Consider the following 20477-nt stretch of genomic DNA (forward strand, 5'->3'; position numbering starts at 1 on the left):
TGAACAACAGATCCCAAATCCGGTTTGGAGCCATAACCTTATAGAATCCTATTTAAAGTGGCGTTTGGGCCTATTTCTGTAGTGAAAAAGAAAAAGAAATCATTTTGTATATAAGGAATACTTTATTTTTCACAAATTAAGACAGGAGTCAAGGGGACCTACAACATAAGATTATGCTACAGAGATGCAGGAAAAGATATGTAAAAAGCATAAAAGGAGAATGAGGATATGGAAGTTTTGTTCTAAAAAGCTGCCCTGTTAGGTTGCAGGACCCTTTTTCTGGAAAGGAATGGAGAAGCTTTTCCCTTAATAAAAGAGAATTAAAAAGAGAAGGTGGGTGAATTATGTGACAAAGCTTTTTTTGGGTAGCCAACTATGTACAACAGTGATAGACAGATAAGATCTAAAATTAGCCAGTTGAGTGCTGGTCTCCAATAGGGAATGGATAGGTTGTGACTGTAGAACTGTTACATAATCTCTAGTCTTCCAACAAGTAGTTAGGATTAACTACAAGGTAAGGGTCTTCTTCATCCATGCTCTGTCCTTCCACGGAATCTTTCAGCCCTGTCTGTGTGAGCTCAATTAGAATGTGGTCCTGAAATACAGAGAGCCTCAGTCAGGCCATGTTCTGAAGAGTCCTAAGTCACACGTTGTAAGACACCCCAGTCACAAGCATACTAACTTCAAAGGAATGCCATTGCTTTAAAGCAGGATTTACAGTGGTACCTCGGGTTACATACACTTCAGGTCACATACGCTTCAGGTTACAGACTCCGCTAACCCAGAAATAGTACCTCGGGTTAAAAACTTTGCTTCAGGATGAGAATAGAAATCGCACAGTGGCGGCGCAGCAGCAGCGGGAGGCCCCATTAGCTAAAGTGGTGCTTCAGGTTAAGTACAGTTTCAGGTTAAAAACAGACCTCCAGAACGAATTAAGTAAGTAACCAGAGGTACCACTGTACTTCCAATTGAGCAATTAATATCATGCCCTCTTTCATCTCCATTTCTCACAAAACGTATGTGCACTTATGTGCACCAGAATTAAAAGCTACCACCAACAGCTCATCAAGTGCATTCTTCTGCATATCTACTTGGAAGAATGTACTACTGAGTCAGTGAACTCACACCCAAGTATGTGCAGTATTGTAACCTTAGATTACAATCATATGCACACTTACCTGGAACTAAGCTCCACTAAACACAACAGGACATGCAATTCTGTATATACTTACTTGGAAGCAAGACGGATTTAACACAGTGCCATGTGTCACAAGGTAAACATGCATTTAGGATAGGGCACTGAGCTAATCAAAGTCCACATTATTTTTATATTGATATATTTTATCATGGAATTTAAAGTAGGATTTTTACTTCAAAAAAACCTTACAATTTCAGGTATAAGTGTACGTACATAGTGTGTAAGACGATGGATCACTTTTTCTATTATCATCTTCTTATTTATCAATTCTTCTTCAGAATCTATTTCTGATTCAATTTCCTTTAAATACCAGTTGATAAGTTCACTTTTTTTTAAGGAGGCGTCATCATCTTCTGCAGGAAGAAAAGAAAGCAAGGTGATGATGATGAATGATGATAAAACACTCTGAAATCCCAGACTGACTGCCTCAAAAATGTTTCAAACATGATTCAGGAAGTCAAGACACCATATAAGGAAAACTCTTGCCGGCAGCATGGAAGGGGAGCTGGACTTTGTTTATTATTTACAGTTAAGACCTTCCAACCCAGGATTTATATTTTTTGGGGAGTGGGGGAAAGAGCAGAGGGGAATTGAACTTGCTGATCCAAATTGCTGAATTGAGCCCCAAATCAGATTTGGCAGGCTGTCTGCAACCCTACTTCCTTCCCCCACTCTTGCTACAGTTAGCATTAAGGGGAAATCATCTTGTAATGCTAAGTCGGAGGGTGGGAGAAGGAGATGATTTCATGGGGACTGTAGCTGGGGAGGGATGGCTTAAACCACATAACCCCACACACTGCAATTCTGAGACCTTCCCAGTGGCTTGCACTTGGATATCAAAGAACGTGCAATGTGATTACTAAACATGTACTTAATTCCGCACGCACCAAGACAACGATTTCTTACCTTCTTCCGATTTTCTCAGATGCATTACAATGAGGTTTGAGATTCGGCGATATTCAGGGAAACTAAGCCTTAGGGAAGCCTTTGGTGCCACATCCTTGCTCAGATCATCTGCATGTCCATTGATACCATTCACCAAGCCATTAACGACTGCAGTGTCTCCATCTCCTGAGCACAGAAAGTTTTTGTACACATTATGCCAAGGTGGGGACAGAAGCCAGAGTACAGTGGTGCCCCGCAAGACGAATGCCTCGCAAGACGAAAGGGTTTTGCGGTTTTTGAGCTGCTTCGCAAGACGAATTTCCTTATGGGCTTGCTTCGCAAGACGAAAATGTCTTGCGTTTTTTGCAAGTTTGTTTCCTTTTTCTTAACACTGTTAATACAGTTGCGACTTGACTTCGAGGAGCAACTCATAGAACACGGTGTGGTAGCCTTTTTTGAGGTTTTTGGCGATTTTTGAAGCTTTTCCAAAACTTTTCCAACACCGTGCTTCGCAAGACGAAAAATTTGCTAGACGAAAAAACTCGGAACGAATTAATTTCGTCTTGCGAGGCACCACTGCAGAAGCACATGATGAATGACTTAATTGCCTGTTTTCCCCCTCTACCCAGAACAAACATTTTGAGAGTGTAGCAGTTGCATTTCTCTTATTATATCAAATGATGTTATCTATATATTCTAGGTGGCTGAGATTTTATAGTCTTCCAAACAGATACCTTATCATTTTCAGTTCTGTAGCCATAAGGATTTCAGGGCATAGTTCTTATTTTCAAAACAATAAATATGATATATATGATGTCTTGTTATCTTGATTAGACCAATGCACATTATTGACTGATTTACAGCTCCATAAGATACATATCTGCTCAGAGTTAAGCCCTACTGACTTCAATGGGAGTTACTCCTTGGTAACAGATTACACGATTGTGGTTTAAAGCTTATATATTGGGTCCACAGAAAGGTTCTCTTAGTATTCCACACTAAGTCCACCACATATAAAATAAAGAACAAAGAACAAAATGCCTTCTATTTTTTTTTTTTTTAAAAAACAGGTTTCAAATAAAAATCCAATTCATTTAAAAGCTTTTTGGTGGACTAAATACTTGTTGAGAAGATGCCAAGCAGGGAATGCCAAGCAAGAGCTCCACCACTAAAAAGGTTCTACTTGAGATCTTAAACCTACTGGCTTAAGGCAAATGCACAGTGTGGTAGCACACGCTGCTAAAAGATTCTCTGCTCCACTCTGCCTCCTGTTGCTGCTGCACTGCCAAGAAAACAAGCCAGAGCCTGACTTGTCATGAAGTCTGAACCTGAGCGTTTAAGTTTTTCTCCTTCAAAACAAACCATGAGCAATAAAGCCAGGAAGAAATTTTGGTTTTCTACATGTTAGCTTGTTTTTAACCATGCTTCAAGAGTACTGGAAGAAATATATTATATTATATAATATAAAATACACACACACACACACACACAACCTATCTATCTATCTATCTATCTATCTATCTATCTATCTATCTATCTAATCTCCCCTTCAGATAGGCAGAACCCTAGGCTATGCAAGGCTTCGAAGGACAAAACTACAACCTGAACTGGACCCAGAAACAAGCAATTTCCAAGAATTATTTTATTATTAAGAGGTTTATTTTGTGACCTTTATCGTAACAGCTTTCAATGAGGCTATCAGGTAAAAACATTTGTCAGGTGTTCCCCAACCTGGTGCCTTCTGAATGTTCTGGATCACAGCTTCCAACAGCCCCAGCCAGCATGACCAGTGACAATAGGAGCTGTATTATAAAACATTCTAGAGGCCATCCCAGGTTGGAGGAGTCTGATGTAGTCTATAGTTCATCAGCAAATTACTCACTCTGAACTCCATCCTGGCCCTCAGGCTCATCAATGGCTTGTTCTTCATCTTGGTCTAAATTGATATCTGGAGTTTCAACTCTGATGATGGATTTGTTCAATAACCTGAAGGCTTCCTTCACATGTTTTGGATGGACCTTTACAAATATTTAAGAAGAGTCAAGATGAACAAAGAAATAACTGTCCAAACACACATTATTTATTTATAAAAAAAAATTACATGCCATGAACTTGTATTAAAAAAAATCCAAGGCCGTGTGTACAACAAAATATACACGTGCAACAATTTACACACAATACAATTGATGGGCTCCAAAACATCTCTTGGCCATAGAAGCGACAAGAGTACTTTCCAACTTGTCCCCCTTCCCTGTGCCAAGGAGGAAGGCTCCACTAACCCTGGATTCACAGTCAAACGCCAGGCACCACCATCTTCTATAACTGAAGGAAGCTAAAGACACAGTTCATAAAGTTGTTGTCTTTTACTTAACTCTATTTCTCTCTCTGAAAGACTGAAGGCTTGTGGGCCACACAAAAACTTGCAGCTGGTCTAAAATTTCAGCTAAAAACTTCTGAGGGATAAGCATTTCCACCCCTATGTAGAAACATAAGCTAGCATTGGACTGTTTACAAACTGAACATGTAACATTCGTATAAAAGGTTTTCATTTCAAGCGACAGGAATCCCAAAATTTATGCTTAAAATGATGAGAATGAACCACGGGCATTTTTAGCTATATGTTTAAACAGAATAAAAATGTTAAGAACAGCTGCACTGGTCAAAGCTCTGTCCTGTACCGTGCTGCCCCATTAAGTTTAGCTACCTCGTCGCAGCAATGCATCCGTGCCATTGCTTCCGATAGCCGAATCATGCTTTCCAGCTGCCGCACTGTGATTCTCCATGACGATTTTGTAATGCCGGAACCATCCCTCTGGCGAAGGCGCTTATATTGTTCAACTATAAAATCCTCCGACTCCTTAGAAATCTATTGGAGAACGAATGAAGGGGAAATGTGGTAAGCTATAGTGAAACTGTGCACCGCTTCCCATTTATAAACTTCATATATTCATTGGGGCGGGAGAGTCAAACTTCTATTACAAACTAGATCAACAGCTGGATATGGATTCGACATTTATTTGCAATGAACAACAAGAAAGAAGCAGCCTAAAAAAATTATTGCGTAATTAAAATGTGCCTGTCTACTGTGATTGACAAGAGTGGCACAAAAATACAGTACAAAATTATTTATTTATGGTATTTATATGCCATCTTTCCTCCAAGGGGCTCAAGGTGGCATGCCCAGTCTGTCCCCCACCCCCTTTTTCTCTTCACAGCAACCCTGTGAGTGACTGGCCCAAGGTCACCATGCGAGGATTCCTACTCTGGTCTCCCTAGCCCAACACTCCAACCACTGCACCACAATGGCTCACCTGAACACTTCTTGCTGCATCAAACAACAGACACACTAAACTTTAGGCAAACACAACTGGCTCCAAATTGCTGCCACAGAAGTAGATACCAGTTACACTACATCCTAATTAACCAGGCATGCTCATACGTGAGCCTGAGCATTAGCAGCAACTATGTCGAAGTCAAAGTAACCACTATACGTTTGGTATCAGTTCAGGTTTCTCATGCCATGCTGCGCTCAAACTCTCTGGAATCACAGATCTCGTAGAGTTGGAAGGGACCACAAGAGCCATCTAGTCTAATCCCCATGACCCTGGGATTAAGAGTCTCACGCTCTATTGACTGAGCTATCCCAACCTAATGCTGAAGTCTGTCTCATTACCTTGGGTTTAAACTGCCTGGCAAAGAGAAGATACCTTCGGATGTCATCTAGTGAATACAGGCGATCAATCGATTCGTCTATCCTAGAATGAAGATCCACAATGCGTCTTGCAATAGCATAATCTGTAACCTGAAGGGGGGTAGGTTTGGTCAGAATACATGAACTAAAGTTATAACAAATCATTAACAAAACAAACAGAATAACAATGATGCACCCAGCAACTGCCAAAACGTTTGAGGACATCTCGATGGTTGTTTAGGTAACGCAAGCAGTTCAAATGAAACTGAGCTGTCCAAAACATGAATAGATACCAAATTAGTCCAGTCAGTGAGTTCCTTTGAGTCTTTAGAGGTAAAAATAGAACACCAAAACAGAATTTTTTATTTAAAAAAACCTACCATCTGTTGTAGAAACAATCTGTTTTACACACTTTTTAAAAGGACTAAATATTCTATTATGCACAAGCTTCCAAATAATTCCAACAGCTTAGATCCTAAGAGAGTTCATAGAAGGAAAGTTTTCCCTCTCTTGCATCGCAGCCACCAGCTCCCCCATTACATGCCAGCTACCCTGAGGTGTGTGTTTGTGTGGGATGTTTCTCCCTTCCTCCAACAATCTCCTGCAACATCATCCTACATTATTCAATAATGCCCCCTAACACTCTAAAAAGGATTTTTAGTCAGATGGACACAAGAGAGATGGGGAACTTTCCTCCCACAACTTTCTTGAGGTTGATGCAGGGGCGTAGCAAGGGTTGCATGCGGTGGGGGCGGCTCGCCCCGGGTGCCATCCCTGAGGGTGTGTGTGTGACAAAAAGGCATGTCGCCACACACGGGGGATTCTCTGCCCTGCCACCGAAGCGCTCAGGGGATCACTTGCCCCGATGCTGCAGCGCGCAGGGGATCACCCGCTCCACTGCTGATGCCACAATGCACCCCCCCTCCTGCACGGAATGGGTGTCCATGCAGCTAACTCCGTTATTGGGTTAATGCAGGGGTCAGCAAACTTTTTCAGCGGGGGGCCGGTTCACCGTCCCTCAGACAATGTGGTAGCCCGGACTATATTTTTTGGGGGGGAAATATGAATGAATTCCTATGCACCGCAAATAACCCCGAGATGCATTTTAAATAAAAACACACATTCTACTCATGTATAAACACCAGGCAGGCCCCACAAATAACCCAGAGATGCATTTTAAATAAAAGGACATATTCTACTCATGTAAAAACACACCGATTCCCAGACCAGCTGCGGGCCGGATTGAGAAGGCGATTGGGCCGCATCCGGCCCCCGGGCCTTAGGTTGCGCCCCCTAACCCTAACCCCCAGATGTTGCGCCTGGTGCGCCCAGCCCCCGCTGCACCCCCCACGCTACGCCACTGGACAACTGCATTTATAACTTGCATATTTCTGAGTCGAAAATGCATAATATACAGTATGTAGGTTACACATTACCTCATTGCATTCATCCACAAGAATAAAGAAGAGATCAAATCGAGACATGATGGGGGCTGATAGGTTTATGTTCTGTTTCAGAGACTTTGCTCTATCATAACGTCCACCAACTGGGTTAGCTGCGGCCAAAATAGAGGTCCTGGCATTCAGAGTAGCCTGTTAAAACAAGAACATGTTTGTTTGCTTTTCCTAAGCAGTGCAGATTTGTTAACAAATTACAAATTACATAAAGAAAAAGTGTTGGGGGAAGAAAACACAGCAGTTTCAATGGTGCCTGGGCGCCAGTTTGATCAATCATGTAAAAAACATCCTCCACCCTAGCAAAATACATCAGTAGGAAAATGATTTCCAAGAACACTGTATAAGACGATAGTAAAGCATTTATTATATTTTCCCTGCAACATTTATAACAAAGGTGAAAATCAGAATATTTTATTGCAGGCTACTTTCTTCACTGTTTATGTGGATGGGCTTTTTAAAAGGAATACATTCTACTGCTGTTTAAGGCCATCAACACGGCTCTAATTATCAGGAGCTTAAGCCACTAACTTCATGAAATTATGGACACCTAACTTGATGTATATTGCAGCCCAATTGTTAACTTTCTTGCTTAGAAGCATGTCCTACTGGGTTCAATGGAGCTTGCTCCCAAAAAAAGCCTGCAAAGGATTATAGCTCAATTATCCAGTTTTTCACAGTGGGACAGATTTCTGGAAGAAATGTTTAACAGGAGTGACCAGCATGAAAAGTTGGGTGTTGTGCAGATGTCGTCCAACCGTAGTGCTCCTACTGCTTTCCTAGATGGGGTGGGGCAGAAAAACCATGAGGTTGGGACTATTGCAGGACTCTCATAGCCACTAACTTCCTACCATCCTCTGGGCCCCTGCACTGGTCCAGGTAAGCAGCAATATTACTACTGTTACTACTGCTACTGCTGCTGCCAGGCTTAATTTTGACGTTGGGTTGTGGAAGAGGAAGATATCCTGTTCTGGATATGGACTACAGACTGCCACCCTCTTCTAGAAGCGTTCAGTTGTAAGAAAAGTTCCTTAGTTCATCTAATGGAATGAAACTATTTGACAAAAAATGGGAAGGGTGGAAAGAAGATCTGGCCCAAAGGTCACTGGAGAAGCAAAGAAATCTCTCTCCAATACTATACACATTAATCTGAACAAAGGATACACAAAGTTCAAGCAACACACAGCCACTTACCTTAACTCCTGCTTTAGTAATGGATATAGTCTGTTGCTCCATAGCTTCGTGAATGGCAACTTGATCCCTCATATCCATTTTGTCAAATTCATCAATGCAACAGACTCCCTAAAAGAGAGTGCAGATTCAACAACTGTACTTCCGCACTTGAAAACAAAAGGGGCCCCTCCTTTCAGAGCTACTAAATACTATGCATTGGATAACTTACATTATCTGCCAACATTAGAGCTCCAGCTTCAATGACAAATTCATAGGACTCTTCGTCTTTCACAACAGCAGCCGTTAAGCCAGCAGCACTAGAGGCCTTTCCACTGGTGTATACAGCTCGGGGGCTGAACTCCTCCACATGCCTGTTGGTTCAAATTGGCAGGCTACTCAGCAATTCGCATCAGAAAGGGCAACACAAACACTACCGTTGACTTTACAGTTTTGCAGGCTGCAGGGCTCTAAATTACCTAGCTGATTATTCAATAGCCATGAGCGGGGGGGGGGGGGGGGGAGAGCAAGCCTATTTAGTAATTACAATGTTTATTACTTCAAGAAAGTAGTTTTTGTTCCAACAAGTAGCAGCACCCTGCTCAGTGTTTAAGATCTCCTGCAGAGACCCTTCTCCCTGTATCCTTCCATCAGGAGAATGGAGGGGGTGGGGGACTTTCTCAGCAGCCATAATGGAGGGCACTCTCCCCACAAGGAGGTTGCCTGGCATCAAAACTGTTACCATTTCAGTGCCGGGTTAAGAGCAGCCTTTTTCACCTAGGCATTTTAATATATTCTAGCCATATTAGCAGAAATTGAGTGATATTTCTAAAGAAAACAATTAGAGGAATACATACAAAGCAGAAAGAAATGAAAGAATGTTTATATTACAGTATAATGAGAAGAATGGGAAGGATTGTGTCAATGAACACTTTTATTGTGTAAATAGTGTTGTCTTCTCTTGTCTTTTCTTCTTTTGATTTTTTTATTTCATATCTTTGTTATTTCTTTTTTTCTTTCTTTTCCTTTTTTATTACTTTATAAATTTTCTATTTACTACCTAATTTTCTTTTTCTTCATATGTAAAGAGATAATACATGTTTGTATAGATATGTAAATTTTAAATAAATAATTATATATATATATATATATATATTCTAGTCATGCTTTTTTTATTTTCGAAAGTCTCTACAACCCAATTAACAACGTCATCTTGGTGCAACACAAATTTAAAAGACAGCAAAATACAATACAATCCAAAGCCAGAATAACTGGTACAGAGACAGAAAAGACCAACACAGAAATCAGCCTAAAGCCACTGTTTTACAGACAGAGGAAGCAATCCTATATCCTCTTACCAGAGACTAAAGCCTCCTAAACACAACATACACGAACAAGTATATGTAGCCAGCTACCTACAGTAACAATGCAAGTTAACCGTATGCTAGTTCGCAAGAAACTTACTTAAGAAATTGACTCTTGGCAGTACTCGGATCGCCAACAATACAAACGTTGATGTCACCACGAAGTGAAGTGCTTTCTGCTGTTGTCTTAGGAACGCCACCAAACAGCATGAGTAAAACCCCTCGCTTAACTTCATCATTACCTGCATCACAATAACTAACAGTTAGTTTTGGGGACACTCACATTTAGAGTCAATTCTAAGAACACAACGCAGGAGAAAAGGTTGGATTCTAGTTGCTGTTATGGGCTGGCTTCAAACAGTAACTCAAACAAGCTTCTTCAGGGACTGGTTAAATCTCTGACAAGCTACTGTTCTGATTGAGCAGCACCAGCCTGGTGGACAACCACAGGAAAGTCTCAACATCTCGCCAATATGGCATTAAAATGCAAACAAGGGACGTGATCACGAAACATAATTAAATATTACAGTTCAAAATTATTTGTGATGGACAGAGTGATTGTGAAGATAACAGAGCAGTCAACAAGAATAAGCTATCTTAAACGGTCTATAAATCAGAGTCCAGCGTTATAATCATCTTTTAGAGCACAGAGGTTACTGAATAAGGAAAAGCCAGAGAAGTTATCTGTACAGATTAAAACCCACAATTACAGGATCATGTTCTCGCAGCAAGGTTTGAAGTAAAATGTAAAACAAAACTAGGGGCTCTTCTTTCCACGGTCCCATGAAAAAATGCAAAGAAAAGCAGCATTATGTATTTGCAAAAATGGCCAAGAAACAGGCAATAATCTTAAAATGACTGCATGTAACTCTCAATTGCTGTATTCCTATCTTACTCTTGGGTACAACGCCACAAATGACATAGAGGAAACAAAATTCACAGTTTTGATACCTCCTGTTCAGAAGGGATAACAAAACAAAAAAAGACATGAATACATATTAGACAATAGGAATTTAATTTGAAAGCTTCCAGCTGACTTAGAAAATTAGTCAACGATAGCAATCATTACTATGGCTCCACAATTAGATCTTACCATGTATGGTTGGAAAGAGGCTGGTACAAAGGTTGTGATAAAGGTTTTTATCCTGGCTCATTTCGAATACTTTTTCCCACTCCTTTACTGACATCTGGTTTTTAATGCTTTCTGCAGTCTGTTCTTCATCACGCAGCTCTTTGCCACCAAACTAAAACAAAGAAGGTTGAGGGAAAATATATAAAAATGCAAATATATTGCAGAGACTAGAAAATAACTTAAGTCTTAAGTCAGGATAGGGGACGCTGGGGGGCTCCAGATGCTGTTGAACTCTTAACCCCCACCAGCCCCAATGTTCAGGGGTGACGGGGAATGTAATTAAGCAACATCTGGATGGGCACAGATTTCCTATCCCTGCCTTAAGGCAAAGGTGGGAAGTATGTCACAAGAGGACTTTAAATTAAATATCTCCAAAATGAGACCATTTAGGGATGGATCTAAACATTCAACATGTGGCAGCAGAATGCAATAAAATATTTCAGGTTATAGCTGGGAGAATACTCCCCCAAGCGGATGAGGTTGGAAGGTTCTAGCCCAGAATTTGGTCCGCTGTTCTAGTTCTTGAATAAGAGTATCTAAAAAGGGTCCAATATACCATTTTACTCTATTGCAGTGGTTCTCAACCTGTGGGTCCCCAGATGTTGTTGGAGTACAACTCCCATCATCCCTGAGTGCTGGCCTTGCTAGCTAGGGATGATGGGAGTTGTAGTTCAACAACATCTGGGGACCCACAGGTTGAGAAAGGCTGCTCTATTGCTTGGCTGAAAGGGCACAGTAGACGCTCAGCTTTCCTGGGGACAAGAGAACCAAATCCCATCATTAATATCTTCAAGAAAGATATTCCAGAAGCTCCTCTTCCTGAGTAAGGCTTACCCTTGGGTTCGTTGGTGCAACGTAACATGCTAGAAAGACCAATTTATAGGATAACTCTCTGACTCCAAGTGCACGAAGTCCTCTGACACCTTCAGTTTCATAGCCTTCTTTCCCACTCACACGAGAGCCAGTTTCTGCTCGGACACCTATAAGAACAAGACCTGTTTTAAGTTCTACTCCAGGAACATGTGGTCATTTTCAGCCTATGCATTTGAAAAAGGCAGAAAGACACAGCTCTTCACTTTGGAATGTAGGTGGGAATAGCAACACCTGCACCGAACAAGCTCCCACACCACAGAGAAAGTAATTTGAGCCTGGCCTTTAGCTGCAGAGTTTCTGTCCTACACATGCCTTTTCTTTCTTTTTCTTAATTTTTTATTTTTTACCAACAACCAAAACACAAACAGTGAAACCCCCCAGGAGGCTGGTACATTGGGTATACATAATCACTAACAACATATTCAAATCAACCATATGTACAATTTTATATACGTTAACACTCCTCCATCCACAAGGTTTATTTAACTTTTAACGTTTTAATTGCCCCAAACTGTTCAAACCTACCCAAATAATTCAGGATCTTCTCAAACCAATCCTCCTCTTTCCCACTGACCTTAAACCCTTTCATTCTGTGTATATTCACAGTTAGATATTCTAAAATTATATTATTCAGTTTTTTCCTCCATTGGTTCACCCCTAGCTCTTCTGCATTTTTCCAACTACTCGCTATAACCATGCCCTTTCTGAACAAGGAAAGATTCCCTCACACTGCTCTGCTCTGCACAGGGTCAACCAACCTGGGGTAGACAGCTGGGACACATCAGGCACAACAATGAGGGAACCTGTGAAGTCACACTTGTCACCAGCCTGGGCCGATTCCACAGCTTCAGCCCGCAGTATCACCTCAACACTGCGAGGAATGCTTCCCCGGGGTAGCTCCGCTTGTGTCTCCTGAATACGGACCTGATCAGATAGGAAAAGCAAGCTGTCAAGAGGCAGGAAGTTATCTTATCATTACTAGTTTACCTGAAAATGTCACAAAACTGAACCCAAACGTTTCTGGCATGAAGACTACCGGGGGGGGGGGGAGATAATAATGCTGCATTCCTAATGAAGTGCCTTACATTTCTTAAGAACCCAGAATTTTTGAGATTTCTAATTACCAACATCAAGTTTCTAGGAGCCCTGGTAACAGTTACAAATACACTAGTACAGTGGTACCTCGGGTTAAGTACTTAATTCGTAATGGGGGTCTGTTCTTAACCTGAAACTGTTCTTAACCTGAAGCACCACTTTAGCTAATGGGGCCTCCCACTGCCACCGCACGATTTCTGTTCTCATCCCGAAGCAAAGTTCTTAACCCGAGGTACTATTTCTGGATTAGCGGAGTCTGTAACCTGAAGCGTAAGTAACCCGACGTACCACTGTACCTGATTAATTTTCAGGCTCTTTCTGATAGCTATCATGGAGCATCACCATAAAACAAAACTAACAGCACAGCTATTAAGCAGGTTCCCTTAAATGCCTAGATCACCCTCAGTAGGCAAAGGGCAAATCTCACAGTGAACACTGTCAGAAGTACAAGCTTGTTTCTACCATGCTGACGGCTGTGGAAAAAACTGAGGTGGGGTAAGAAGAGAGCGAGGAACCAGTGGGCTTACAGATGTTGCTGGACTCTGACGCCCATAAGCCTCAGCCAGCACAGTAAATGCTCAGGGGTTATGGGACCTACATTCCAACAACATGAAGGCGGAGAAGACGAGACACAAATCCACAACCCCTAGGATAGAGACTGGACAAGTGCCAATCAAAGCAACAGAAGACAACCACCAAAGAAGCAATACACCAGCAGCAAAAGATTCTGTCAAATATAACTCTTAGTCTTCCATCAATGACAAATGTCTAAGCCCGCATTCAAAGCAGATTTTTGTTGATACACCTTTCTTCTTCTCAAGTGGAAAGCACTTTACAAATGTGACAGGTCTGTACAGCAACAAAACGCATGTGGTTCAAAATGGTAAAGTCAATAATGCTTCTAATATTGTGAAAAAATATCTAAAGAGACTAGGTGGTCCCTAAAGGCTACACGATGAGATCACTTCTCAGCGCCATTGCTGATCTCTACAGCAGCTGAGACAGATTCCTAAATTTACAAGGTGCATCTTGCTCTTTGGGTTCTGAAAAACACCTGATAATTAAATACATTTTTCACTACAGAAAATTATTCTTAATAGGTTGAATATATGCACACTTTAGTTTGGATTGTGAGCTTTCCTCCCGTGAAAGGAAGGCCAGGCCCCTTCCATTTGTGCAAGGTGTATGTGTGTATACGTGCCTGACCTCTCATGCAGACAATTGCAGGGAAAAGTTACTGGGGAAATGTGACTTCATCCCCTCCTTCCAGTGGGAGAATGACATGAGTGAACAACAGTCACTTCAATTATGAAGACAAGAGAACTTTCAGGTCTGAATACAGCATTCTGGAAGACAAATGGCAGTAATTTACAAGAGCTGCCCATAAGATATTCCAGAGGGACTGCTGTGTTATCCTGCTGTAACGAAACCAATGCAGCCTTGTGGCACCTTAAAGACAAACTAATTTAATATGGCATAAGCTAGAGTGCATTTCGTAAGATGCATTCACTGTATCCCCAGTTGGCAGATTTTCACTTACACACAGGAAAAACACAAAAATTGCTACATTTTATTCAAGTGCAGGTAGTGACTGTTTTCTGTACATCCGACTGACATGTGACTGCTGATGCACAGGTCGGACCCAGAAAAGGGCAAGACAGGAGTGGAACAGGGCACAGTGGACTTATGGGTGCTCCGCTGATGTGTACAAGGGCCAGGAATGGATCTCCTGTGCAAAATGTTCACCACTTGTAGTAAGAGCAAAACTTTACACTTAAAGAGACACAGGACATAATGCTAAATCACTGTTCAATCCTACATCAACAGGCCTTTACCGTCAGGCACCTGAGTTCCTTCTCCTTCCTGCATGCCAAGACTCCCGTTCCTTTCACTATAGTTTAGTTTACTATTTTATCTAAAACCAGCAAACTAAGATTTATTACCTGCAAACCAAGATGTTTTGATTCTGGATTCCAAGGCAAGCATAAACTTTAGTTTGTCAATTTAGACTAAACGGCATACAATGGTTTGCCACAAACTCGGGAAAGCAGGGAGGAAATTACAGTTCATGTGGTGCCAAACCATGGTTTATTTAACTTTACAGCTGAACCAGTCAAGTATAGAAGACTAACCTGACATCACATCATGTTTTCAAACCCAGCAGAAATTCTGACAATTGCTGAATTACCTTTTGAAAGTCAACGAATCTGGATTTGTTGGTGTCCAGAAGGAACCGTTTCCTATTGGCACAAACTGGGTTTCTGCAGATGTTGGGTTGTGTGTACTTGAACTGCTGCTCAACATCTTTTATCACTGTCTGGCAATCCAGGCACAGGAATGTTCCGCTTACGAGCTCTGGGTGAACTGGGTGGGTGCGGACCACTTGCCCGCTAATACGCATTAGCGATCCAATTCGAGCTGACGTCATTTCACGAATTCTGTTTAAAGAACAAAGTCACATTCAAAAGCTCATCTGTTTTAAAATACATTCCGGAAAATCAGATAGCAAGTGTATGGCCTATTATGGTCCATTGTTGTCCAAAGAGAACCAGAACTGACAAGTACAAACTGTTCTGTAGCTAAGAACAAAGAAGTACCTGTTCTGCTCACAGCAGTTAGGTGCAAGCCAACTGAATATGGTGGATGATTTCCCTGACATTTAAACAGAGTACGTAATCAAACCTTTAGAAGTTTAGGAACCTGAGCTGCTGACTTTCAATCTTGTTCCCCGTAACTTTTAAAAATACCTTGTTGAAATATTGTGAACAAACAAGACACCATGGTTGACAGTGTCTAACACCACATAAAGGTCCAGCAGAATCAACAGGACACGCTCCCCCATTTTATTTTTGGCAAAGGCTAGCAAGGTCATTTCATGATCAGGCTGGAACTGATTTTCTAGGCCCATTTCATTAAGGGAAACCTGGAGCTAAGATGCCACCGTGAGACCCAATGGGTTTCATACTTTAATGGAAAGAAGCATTTGCCACAACACTAACCCACACAGCTAGTTCTTATTGGACAACTTTTCTTAGTCAGGACGGGCAAGAGTCTAAAGCACAGGTAGTAGGCCTCATATCTGCAAAATCGCTATCCATGTCTTCGCGCAAAACATCATCAGAGTCTGAAAAAAAAACTTCTCTCCATATTTCTGAAGCATACCCACATGGCAATCTCCTGCACACTTTCTTTTAACTATATAGAACACAAGGCATAAGTGTATTGTTCCCCTCACTAAAAAAGAAAAAATTGATGGGAGTATGGTTGTATGCATTAGCATCACTCCACTTGATAAACCTGTTGGCTATCAGTATAGTCTGAGGCCATTTGAAGGCTCCTGAATCGTAAATAACATCCTACAAAGAAGGACCTTATTTGGAGTTACCTTACTAAATTGTATGCTTACATCTTTACAGTATCAATGTATCTTACTTGTGTCTGGTAGGTAGGTCCTGGAAAGCAACATAGAAGTCCTTATTGGGGGGAACATTTCCATGGTCTCTAGCAAAGGTTTTTACAGCTCGACACAAGAAAGGATAGACTCTAAAATAGAAAAACAAGTTTTAGTGATGCAAATCTATATTTTATACCCTTTGGATCAAAGTAGCAGCATACATCATGATTTTCTATCCTTTAAAGTATCTTGAAAAGTACATTGGTAAAATACAGTAATATTAAAACAAGTGAAAAATATAAAACTGTAGTCTGACAAATCTGTTTGGTTTTTTGTTCAAGTAACAACTTTGCAAACGTTATTTAGTATGCCTGACTATACTTTAAAAAACCACCACCAGAGGGCTGTGAATGACAAGCACCTTTAACTGTGAAAACGTATTCCCTTCTTTCTTAATGTTACTTAGAGCAGAAATGGGGCACCTGTGACCATCCGTATGTTTTTGAACTACATCTTCCATCATCCCTAACCAAAGTCCATGCTGGCTATGGGGCATGAGCTGGAGCCCAACTTCATCCAGAGGTCCACAGGTTCCCCAGCCTTGACTTAGAACTCCTCTAATAAAACCCAGGATGGGTAAAATAGTTATGATGGAGCCAACTATTCAATAAAACATGTTTACTGGAGCCTTCTTACCTATAGAACTCTTCTTGGATTGTGGTAGCAAGCTGCTGATTAAACTGCTCCAGATCCTCAAAGCTCACAATTAACGTGTTTCTCTCTGGACGAATCAATTCCTCTGCATCTCGCAAGTATTTAACTTCTCCATCACTGTTCTGAAATCTGAAAATAGCAATATTTTAAGGGACAGTTTGCAGGAATCGTTTCCTAAATAGTGAGTCTGTGCACATGCTACACTCTGTGCTAAGACTATAAAGAGAAAGGCTTAAAAGCTAATAATGAGACACCATCACTTGATGGGAGGGAACCCCTGCTGCTACTGAACACCTAATGAAAAGCTGAGTTATCGCTGCGAGTAAAAATGTTCATTTTGTATAAGCTGCACACAGAACACTGAAGAACCCTGACATTTCACTAATTATGCCACATGAAAAGGAAGGAAGCATTTAAATATGAGGGAAAAAATACACAGACCCCAGTGGTGTGGTCATCAGATTACAAGAAATAATGATTACAGTTAGGAGGGTTGATGTAATCAGTGAAAAAATGAGAAAAAAATAGCTGCCTTTTATCAAGGAGTCCCACACTACAGCCCTTTATAAGCTTTGTAGTCCTATGCAAGTTTACTCAGATGCAAGAATCATTGAGCTGAATAGGATTTTACTGATTCGTAATAGTGTAGTGGTTAGTGTCTAGTGTTAGACTAGGACCTGAGAAACTACGGTTCAAATCTCCACTTAACCACGAAACTCATTTAGGTGACCTTGGGCCAGTCATTGACTCTCAGCACACCCAACCCCACTGGGTTGTTGTGAGGCTATGGGGCAGGAAGAGAACCATGTGCAACACCTTGAGGTCCTTGAATAGAAATGTAGTCGTAAATAATTTAAAGTGTGCATAGGATTGCAGCTATGCAGACTGAGCCTATGTACACTTCCTCAGAAGTAAGCCTCAAAAGTGTTTAAGCTGCAGCGGCAGATTTACATTTGAGCAAAGGCAAGGTGGGGCTGTTAAAAAGCTGTTTCACAGCACTTCAAAAGGTTAACGTTATTCAGGAGGAGGCAACAGCGGATGCTGAATACTGCAAAGAAAAACCCCTACTACTATTCTTGTTTATTAAACTTATTAGTCCCTCCCCCCCAAAAAAACCCTAACTCAAGGCGACTTACAGCAGTAAATAAATAACACGTACAATTAAAACCGGCACAAAACTAGAGTAAAATATTTATTCCTCTCTCCATGGGCGTGGCCAGGATTTATGTAGTTAAGTTTTATTTGTTTGTTTGTTTTAGGGCAGGCAACTGCGCCCCCCCGTACGCCCCTCCCCCCCAAATAAATAGGGCACACCTGTTGACATGTGGGAATGAGGCGCAATCCCAGCAATCAAACGCACTTGTCCAAACAAAACAAAACAAAAACAACAGCGTCTTAGGGCCAGGAGAAGCACGTCAGGGGATAAATACTATACACTCTCCCCCCCCCCGCCCCCCACTAAGGGAAAGCACAAGTGCAAAAGCTACGGGGAAGCGGATGAGCGCCGGACTTGCTCCCAGGTGGAGGGTGGCTATCTAGGCCTCTTAGCCCAGCAAAGCGCAGCACACGACCACCGCCAAGCGCCCAACTCCGCCCGCCCCCCCTCCCGTTTCGCCCTGCGGCTCCTACGACTCACGCTTCGAGGAAGTCCTGGAACAGCTTCTGGCACTTCTCGGCCACCTCGTCGCGGATTTGCTTGAGCGGTGCCGCCGCCGCTGCCGCCAGCCCAGCATCCCCCGCAGCGGCTAAATCCATGGCGGACAAGTTCTCTTTCTTTCTCTCCGGCTCGGACAGAGGGGAGAATTCGCGCCACTAGCGACGCCCTCGTGACAGCGCCCGCCAATCAGAAGCGCTCGGAGGCCGAAGCCACGCCCCACCGGAACGTCCGCCCGGGAAAACTTTTCGCGCCAAACCTGACGGCGCGGGAAACGGGGAGAGCGAGCTGCGGCTGCGTTCTGAATACGCAATAAGTGGGCGGGAACAACCTCTGCCACTTCTCAGTGTAAGAAAACACCAGTGGCGTAGGGTGGGTTGTCAGCACCCGGGGCAAGGCAAGTAATTTGCGCCCCCTAACCCGTGGATTTTAGCACTGATTTTAGCACTGCGAGTGCGAGCCCCCCCCCCAGATGTTGCGCCCGGTGCAGGGCCCCCCCCTGCACCCCCCACGTTACGCCACTGGAAAACACACACACAGAAACACACACGTGTGTGTATGTGTGTGTATATATATATATATATATATATATATATATATATATATATATATGTGTGTGTGTGTGTGTGTGTGTTTCTCAGTGCAAGAAAACACACACATACATACATATACGTATGTGTGTGTGTAGATATATGTATGTGTGTTTTTTCCTTGCACTGAGAAGTGGCAGAGGTGGTTCCCGCAGGAAATTTTGGTCGGTATTGGCAGAAGGGGAATCTCCTGGCCACCTGCCATAGAGGCTTTAGCGGAGATTCCTGCATTGTATGGGGTTGGACTAGATGACCCTTGAGGTCCCTTTCCAACCCTTATGAATGCAAGGACTCGAATTCTTAAACGTGCCTACTCAGAAGTAAGTGCTGCTTGTTTCCAAGGACGCTTACTCCAGGGTAGTTATGCGTAGGAATGTAGACAAAAGTGCACGCTGGATCGGACCAGTGGCGCATCTGACCCGGGTTACTCCTCTTGCAGAGGCTCAAGCCTGTGGGAGGCAGGAAAGCAGGACGTGAGCGCCACACAGCCGCCCTCTTCAAATCTGCAATGCAGTTGTTTTCAGCCACCTGCTGGTTTCCTTTCGTTTTTGTGTCTTGCGTCAGCCTGGAGGTATCTAGCCAACATGAAGCTAAGGCTTTCCCATGGACTACTTGTTATCAGCCTTTAAAAGTATGAGGACCTTTGCCCCAGCTTACCTCAGTCAAAAAAAGCAGCAAAATTCATTTATTTACATATAGTCCCAATATACCCAGCACCCAACAATCCAGTTGCAAAGCATATTAAATATAATTTTATTCCTTCACGAATCTAAATTCATTTATTTCCACAACAAACACATTGATCAACCCAATTAGCCAATTCAAAAAGGTATGAAAGATTTGAAAATGCATTATTTCCTCAGAATACCCAGTGGTCAACAACCCTACTAATCAAACTGAAGTAAATACAAATTTATTTATTTCCAAGTGGAAACATTTGAAGTAATCCCCAAATGAATTTAAGTAGAAACTAATGTATTATATTAATGTCACGAATAGGTATATATAGAATTACCGTAAAGGTACCCCTGCCCGTACGGGCCAGTCTTGACAGACTCTAGGGTTGTGCGCTCATCTCACTCTAGAGGCCGGGAGCCAGCGCTGTCCGCAGACACTTCCGGGTCACGTGGCCAGCGTGACAAAGCTACTCTGGTGAGCCAGAGCCGCACACGGAAATGCTGTTTACCTTCCTGTTAGTAAGCGGTCCCTATTTATCTACTTCCACCCGGGGGTGCTTTCGAACTGCTAGGTTGGCAGGCGCTG

At 42.3% G+C, this 20477-nt stretch overlaps 1 protein-coding gene across 1 annotated transcript; it reads right to left on the reverse strand.

Annotated features, from left to right (window-relative positions):
- Positions 1-102: 102 nt before the first annotated feature.
- Positions 103-18841, reverse strand: MCM6 (minichromosome maintenance complex component 6). The gene is made up of 17 exons (XM_083499544.1): positions 18607-18841; positions 16953-17099; positions 16295-16405; positions 15051-15300; positions 12526-12691; positions 11729-11874; positions 10856-11006; positions 9863-10004; positions 8631-8772; positions 8423-8530; positions 7211-7366; positions 5757-5885; positions 4788-4949; positions 3966-4101; positions 2105-2269; positions 1412-1551; positions 103-595 (listed from the first exon to the last, which is right to left on the reverse strand). The coding sequence occupies exons 1-17, from the start codon at positions 18723-18725 to the stop codon at positions 479-481; spliced, it is 2487 nt and encodes an 828-aa protein (XP_083355670.1). The 5' UTR covers positions 18726-18841; the 3' UTR covers positions 103-478.
- Positions 18842-20477: the final 1636 nt, after the last annotated feature.

Source organism: Podarcis liolepis (genome assembly GCF_965112155.1).
Source record: "Podarcis liolepis genome assembly, chromosome: 1".
NCBI lineage: Eukaryota > Metazoa > Chordata > Lepidosauria > Squamata > Lacertidae > Podarcis > Podarcis liolepis.

Coding starts and splice junctions, on each gene's coding strand:
- MCM6 (XM_083499544.1), bottom strand. CDS start 18,725: ATGGATTTAGCCGCTGCGGGGGATGCTGGGCTGGCGGCAGCGGCGGCG. Junction 7,367..8,422: donor TTACTAAAGCAGGAGTTAAG/GTAAGTGGCTGT, acceptor TTGTTTTAACAG/GCTACTCTGAATGCCAGGAC. Junction 1,552..2,104: donor TCTGAGAAAATCGGAAGAAG/GTAAGAAATCGT, acceptor TTCTTCCTGCAG/AAGATGATGACGCCTCCTTA.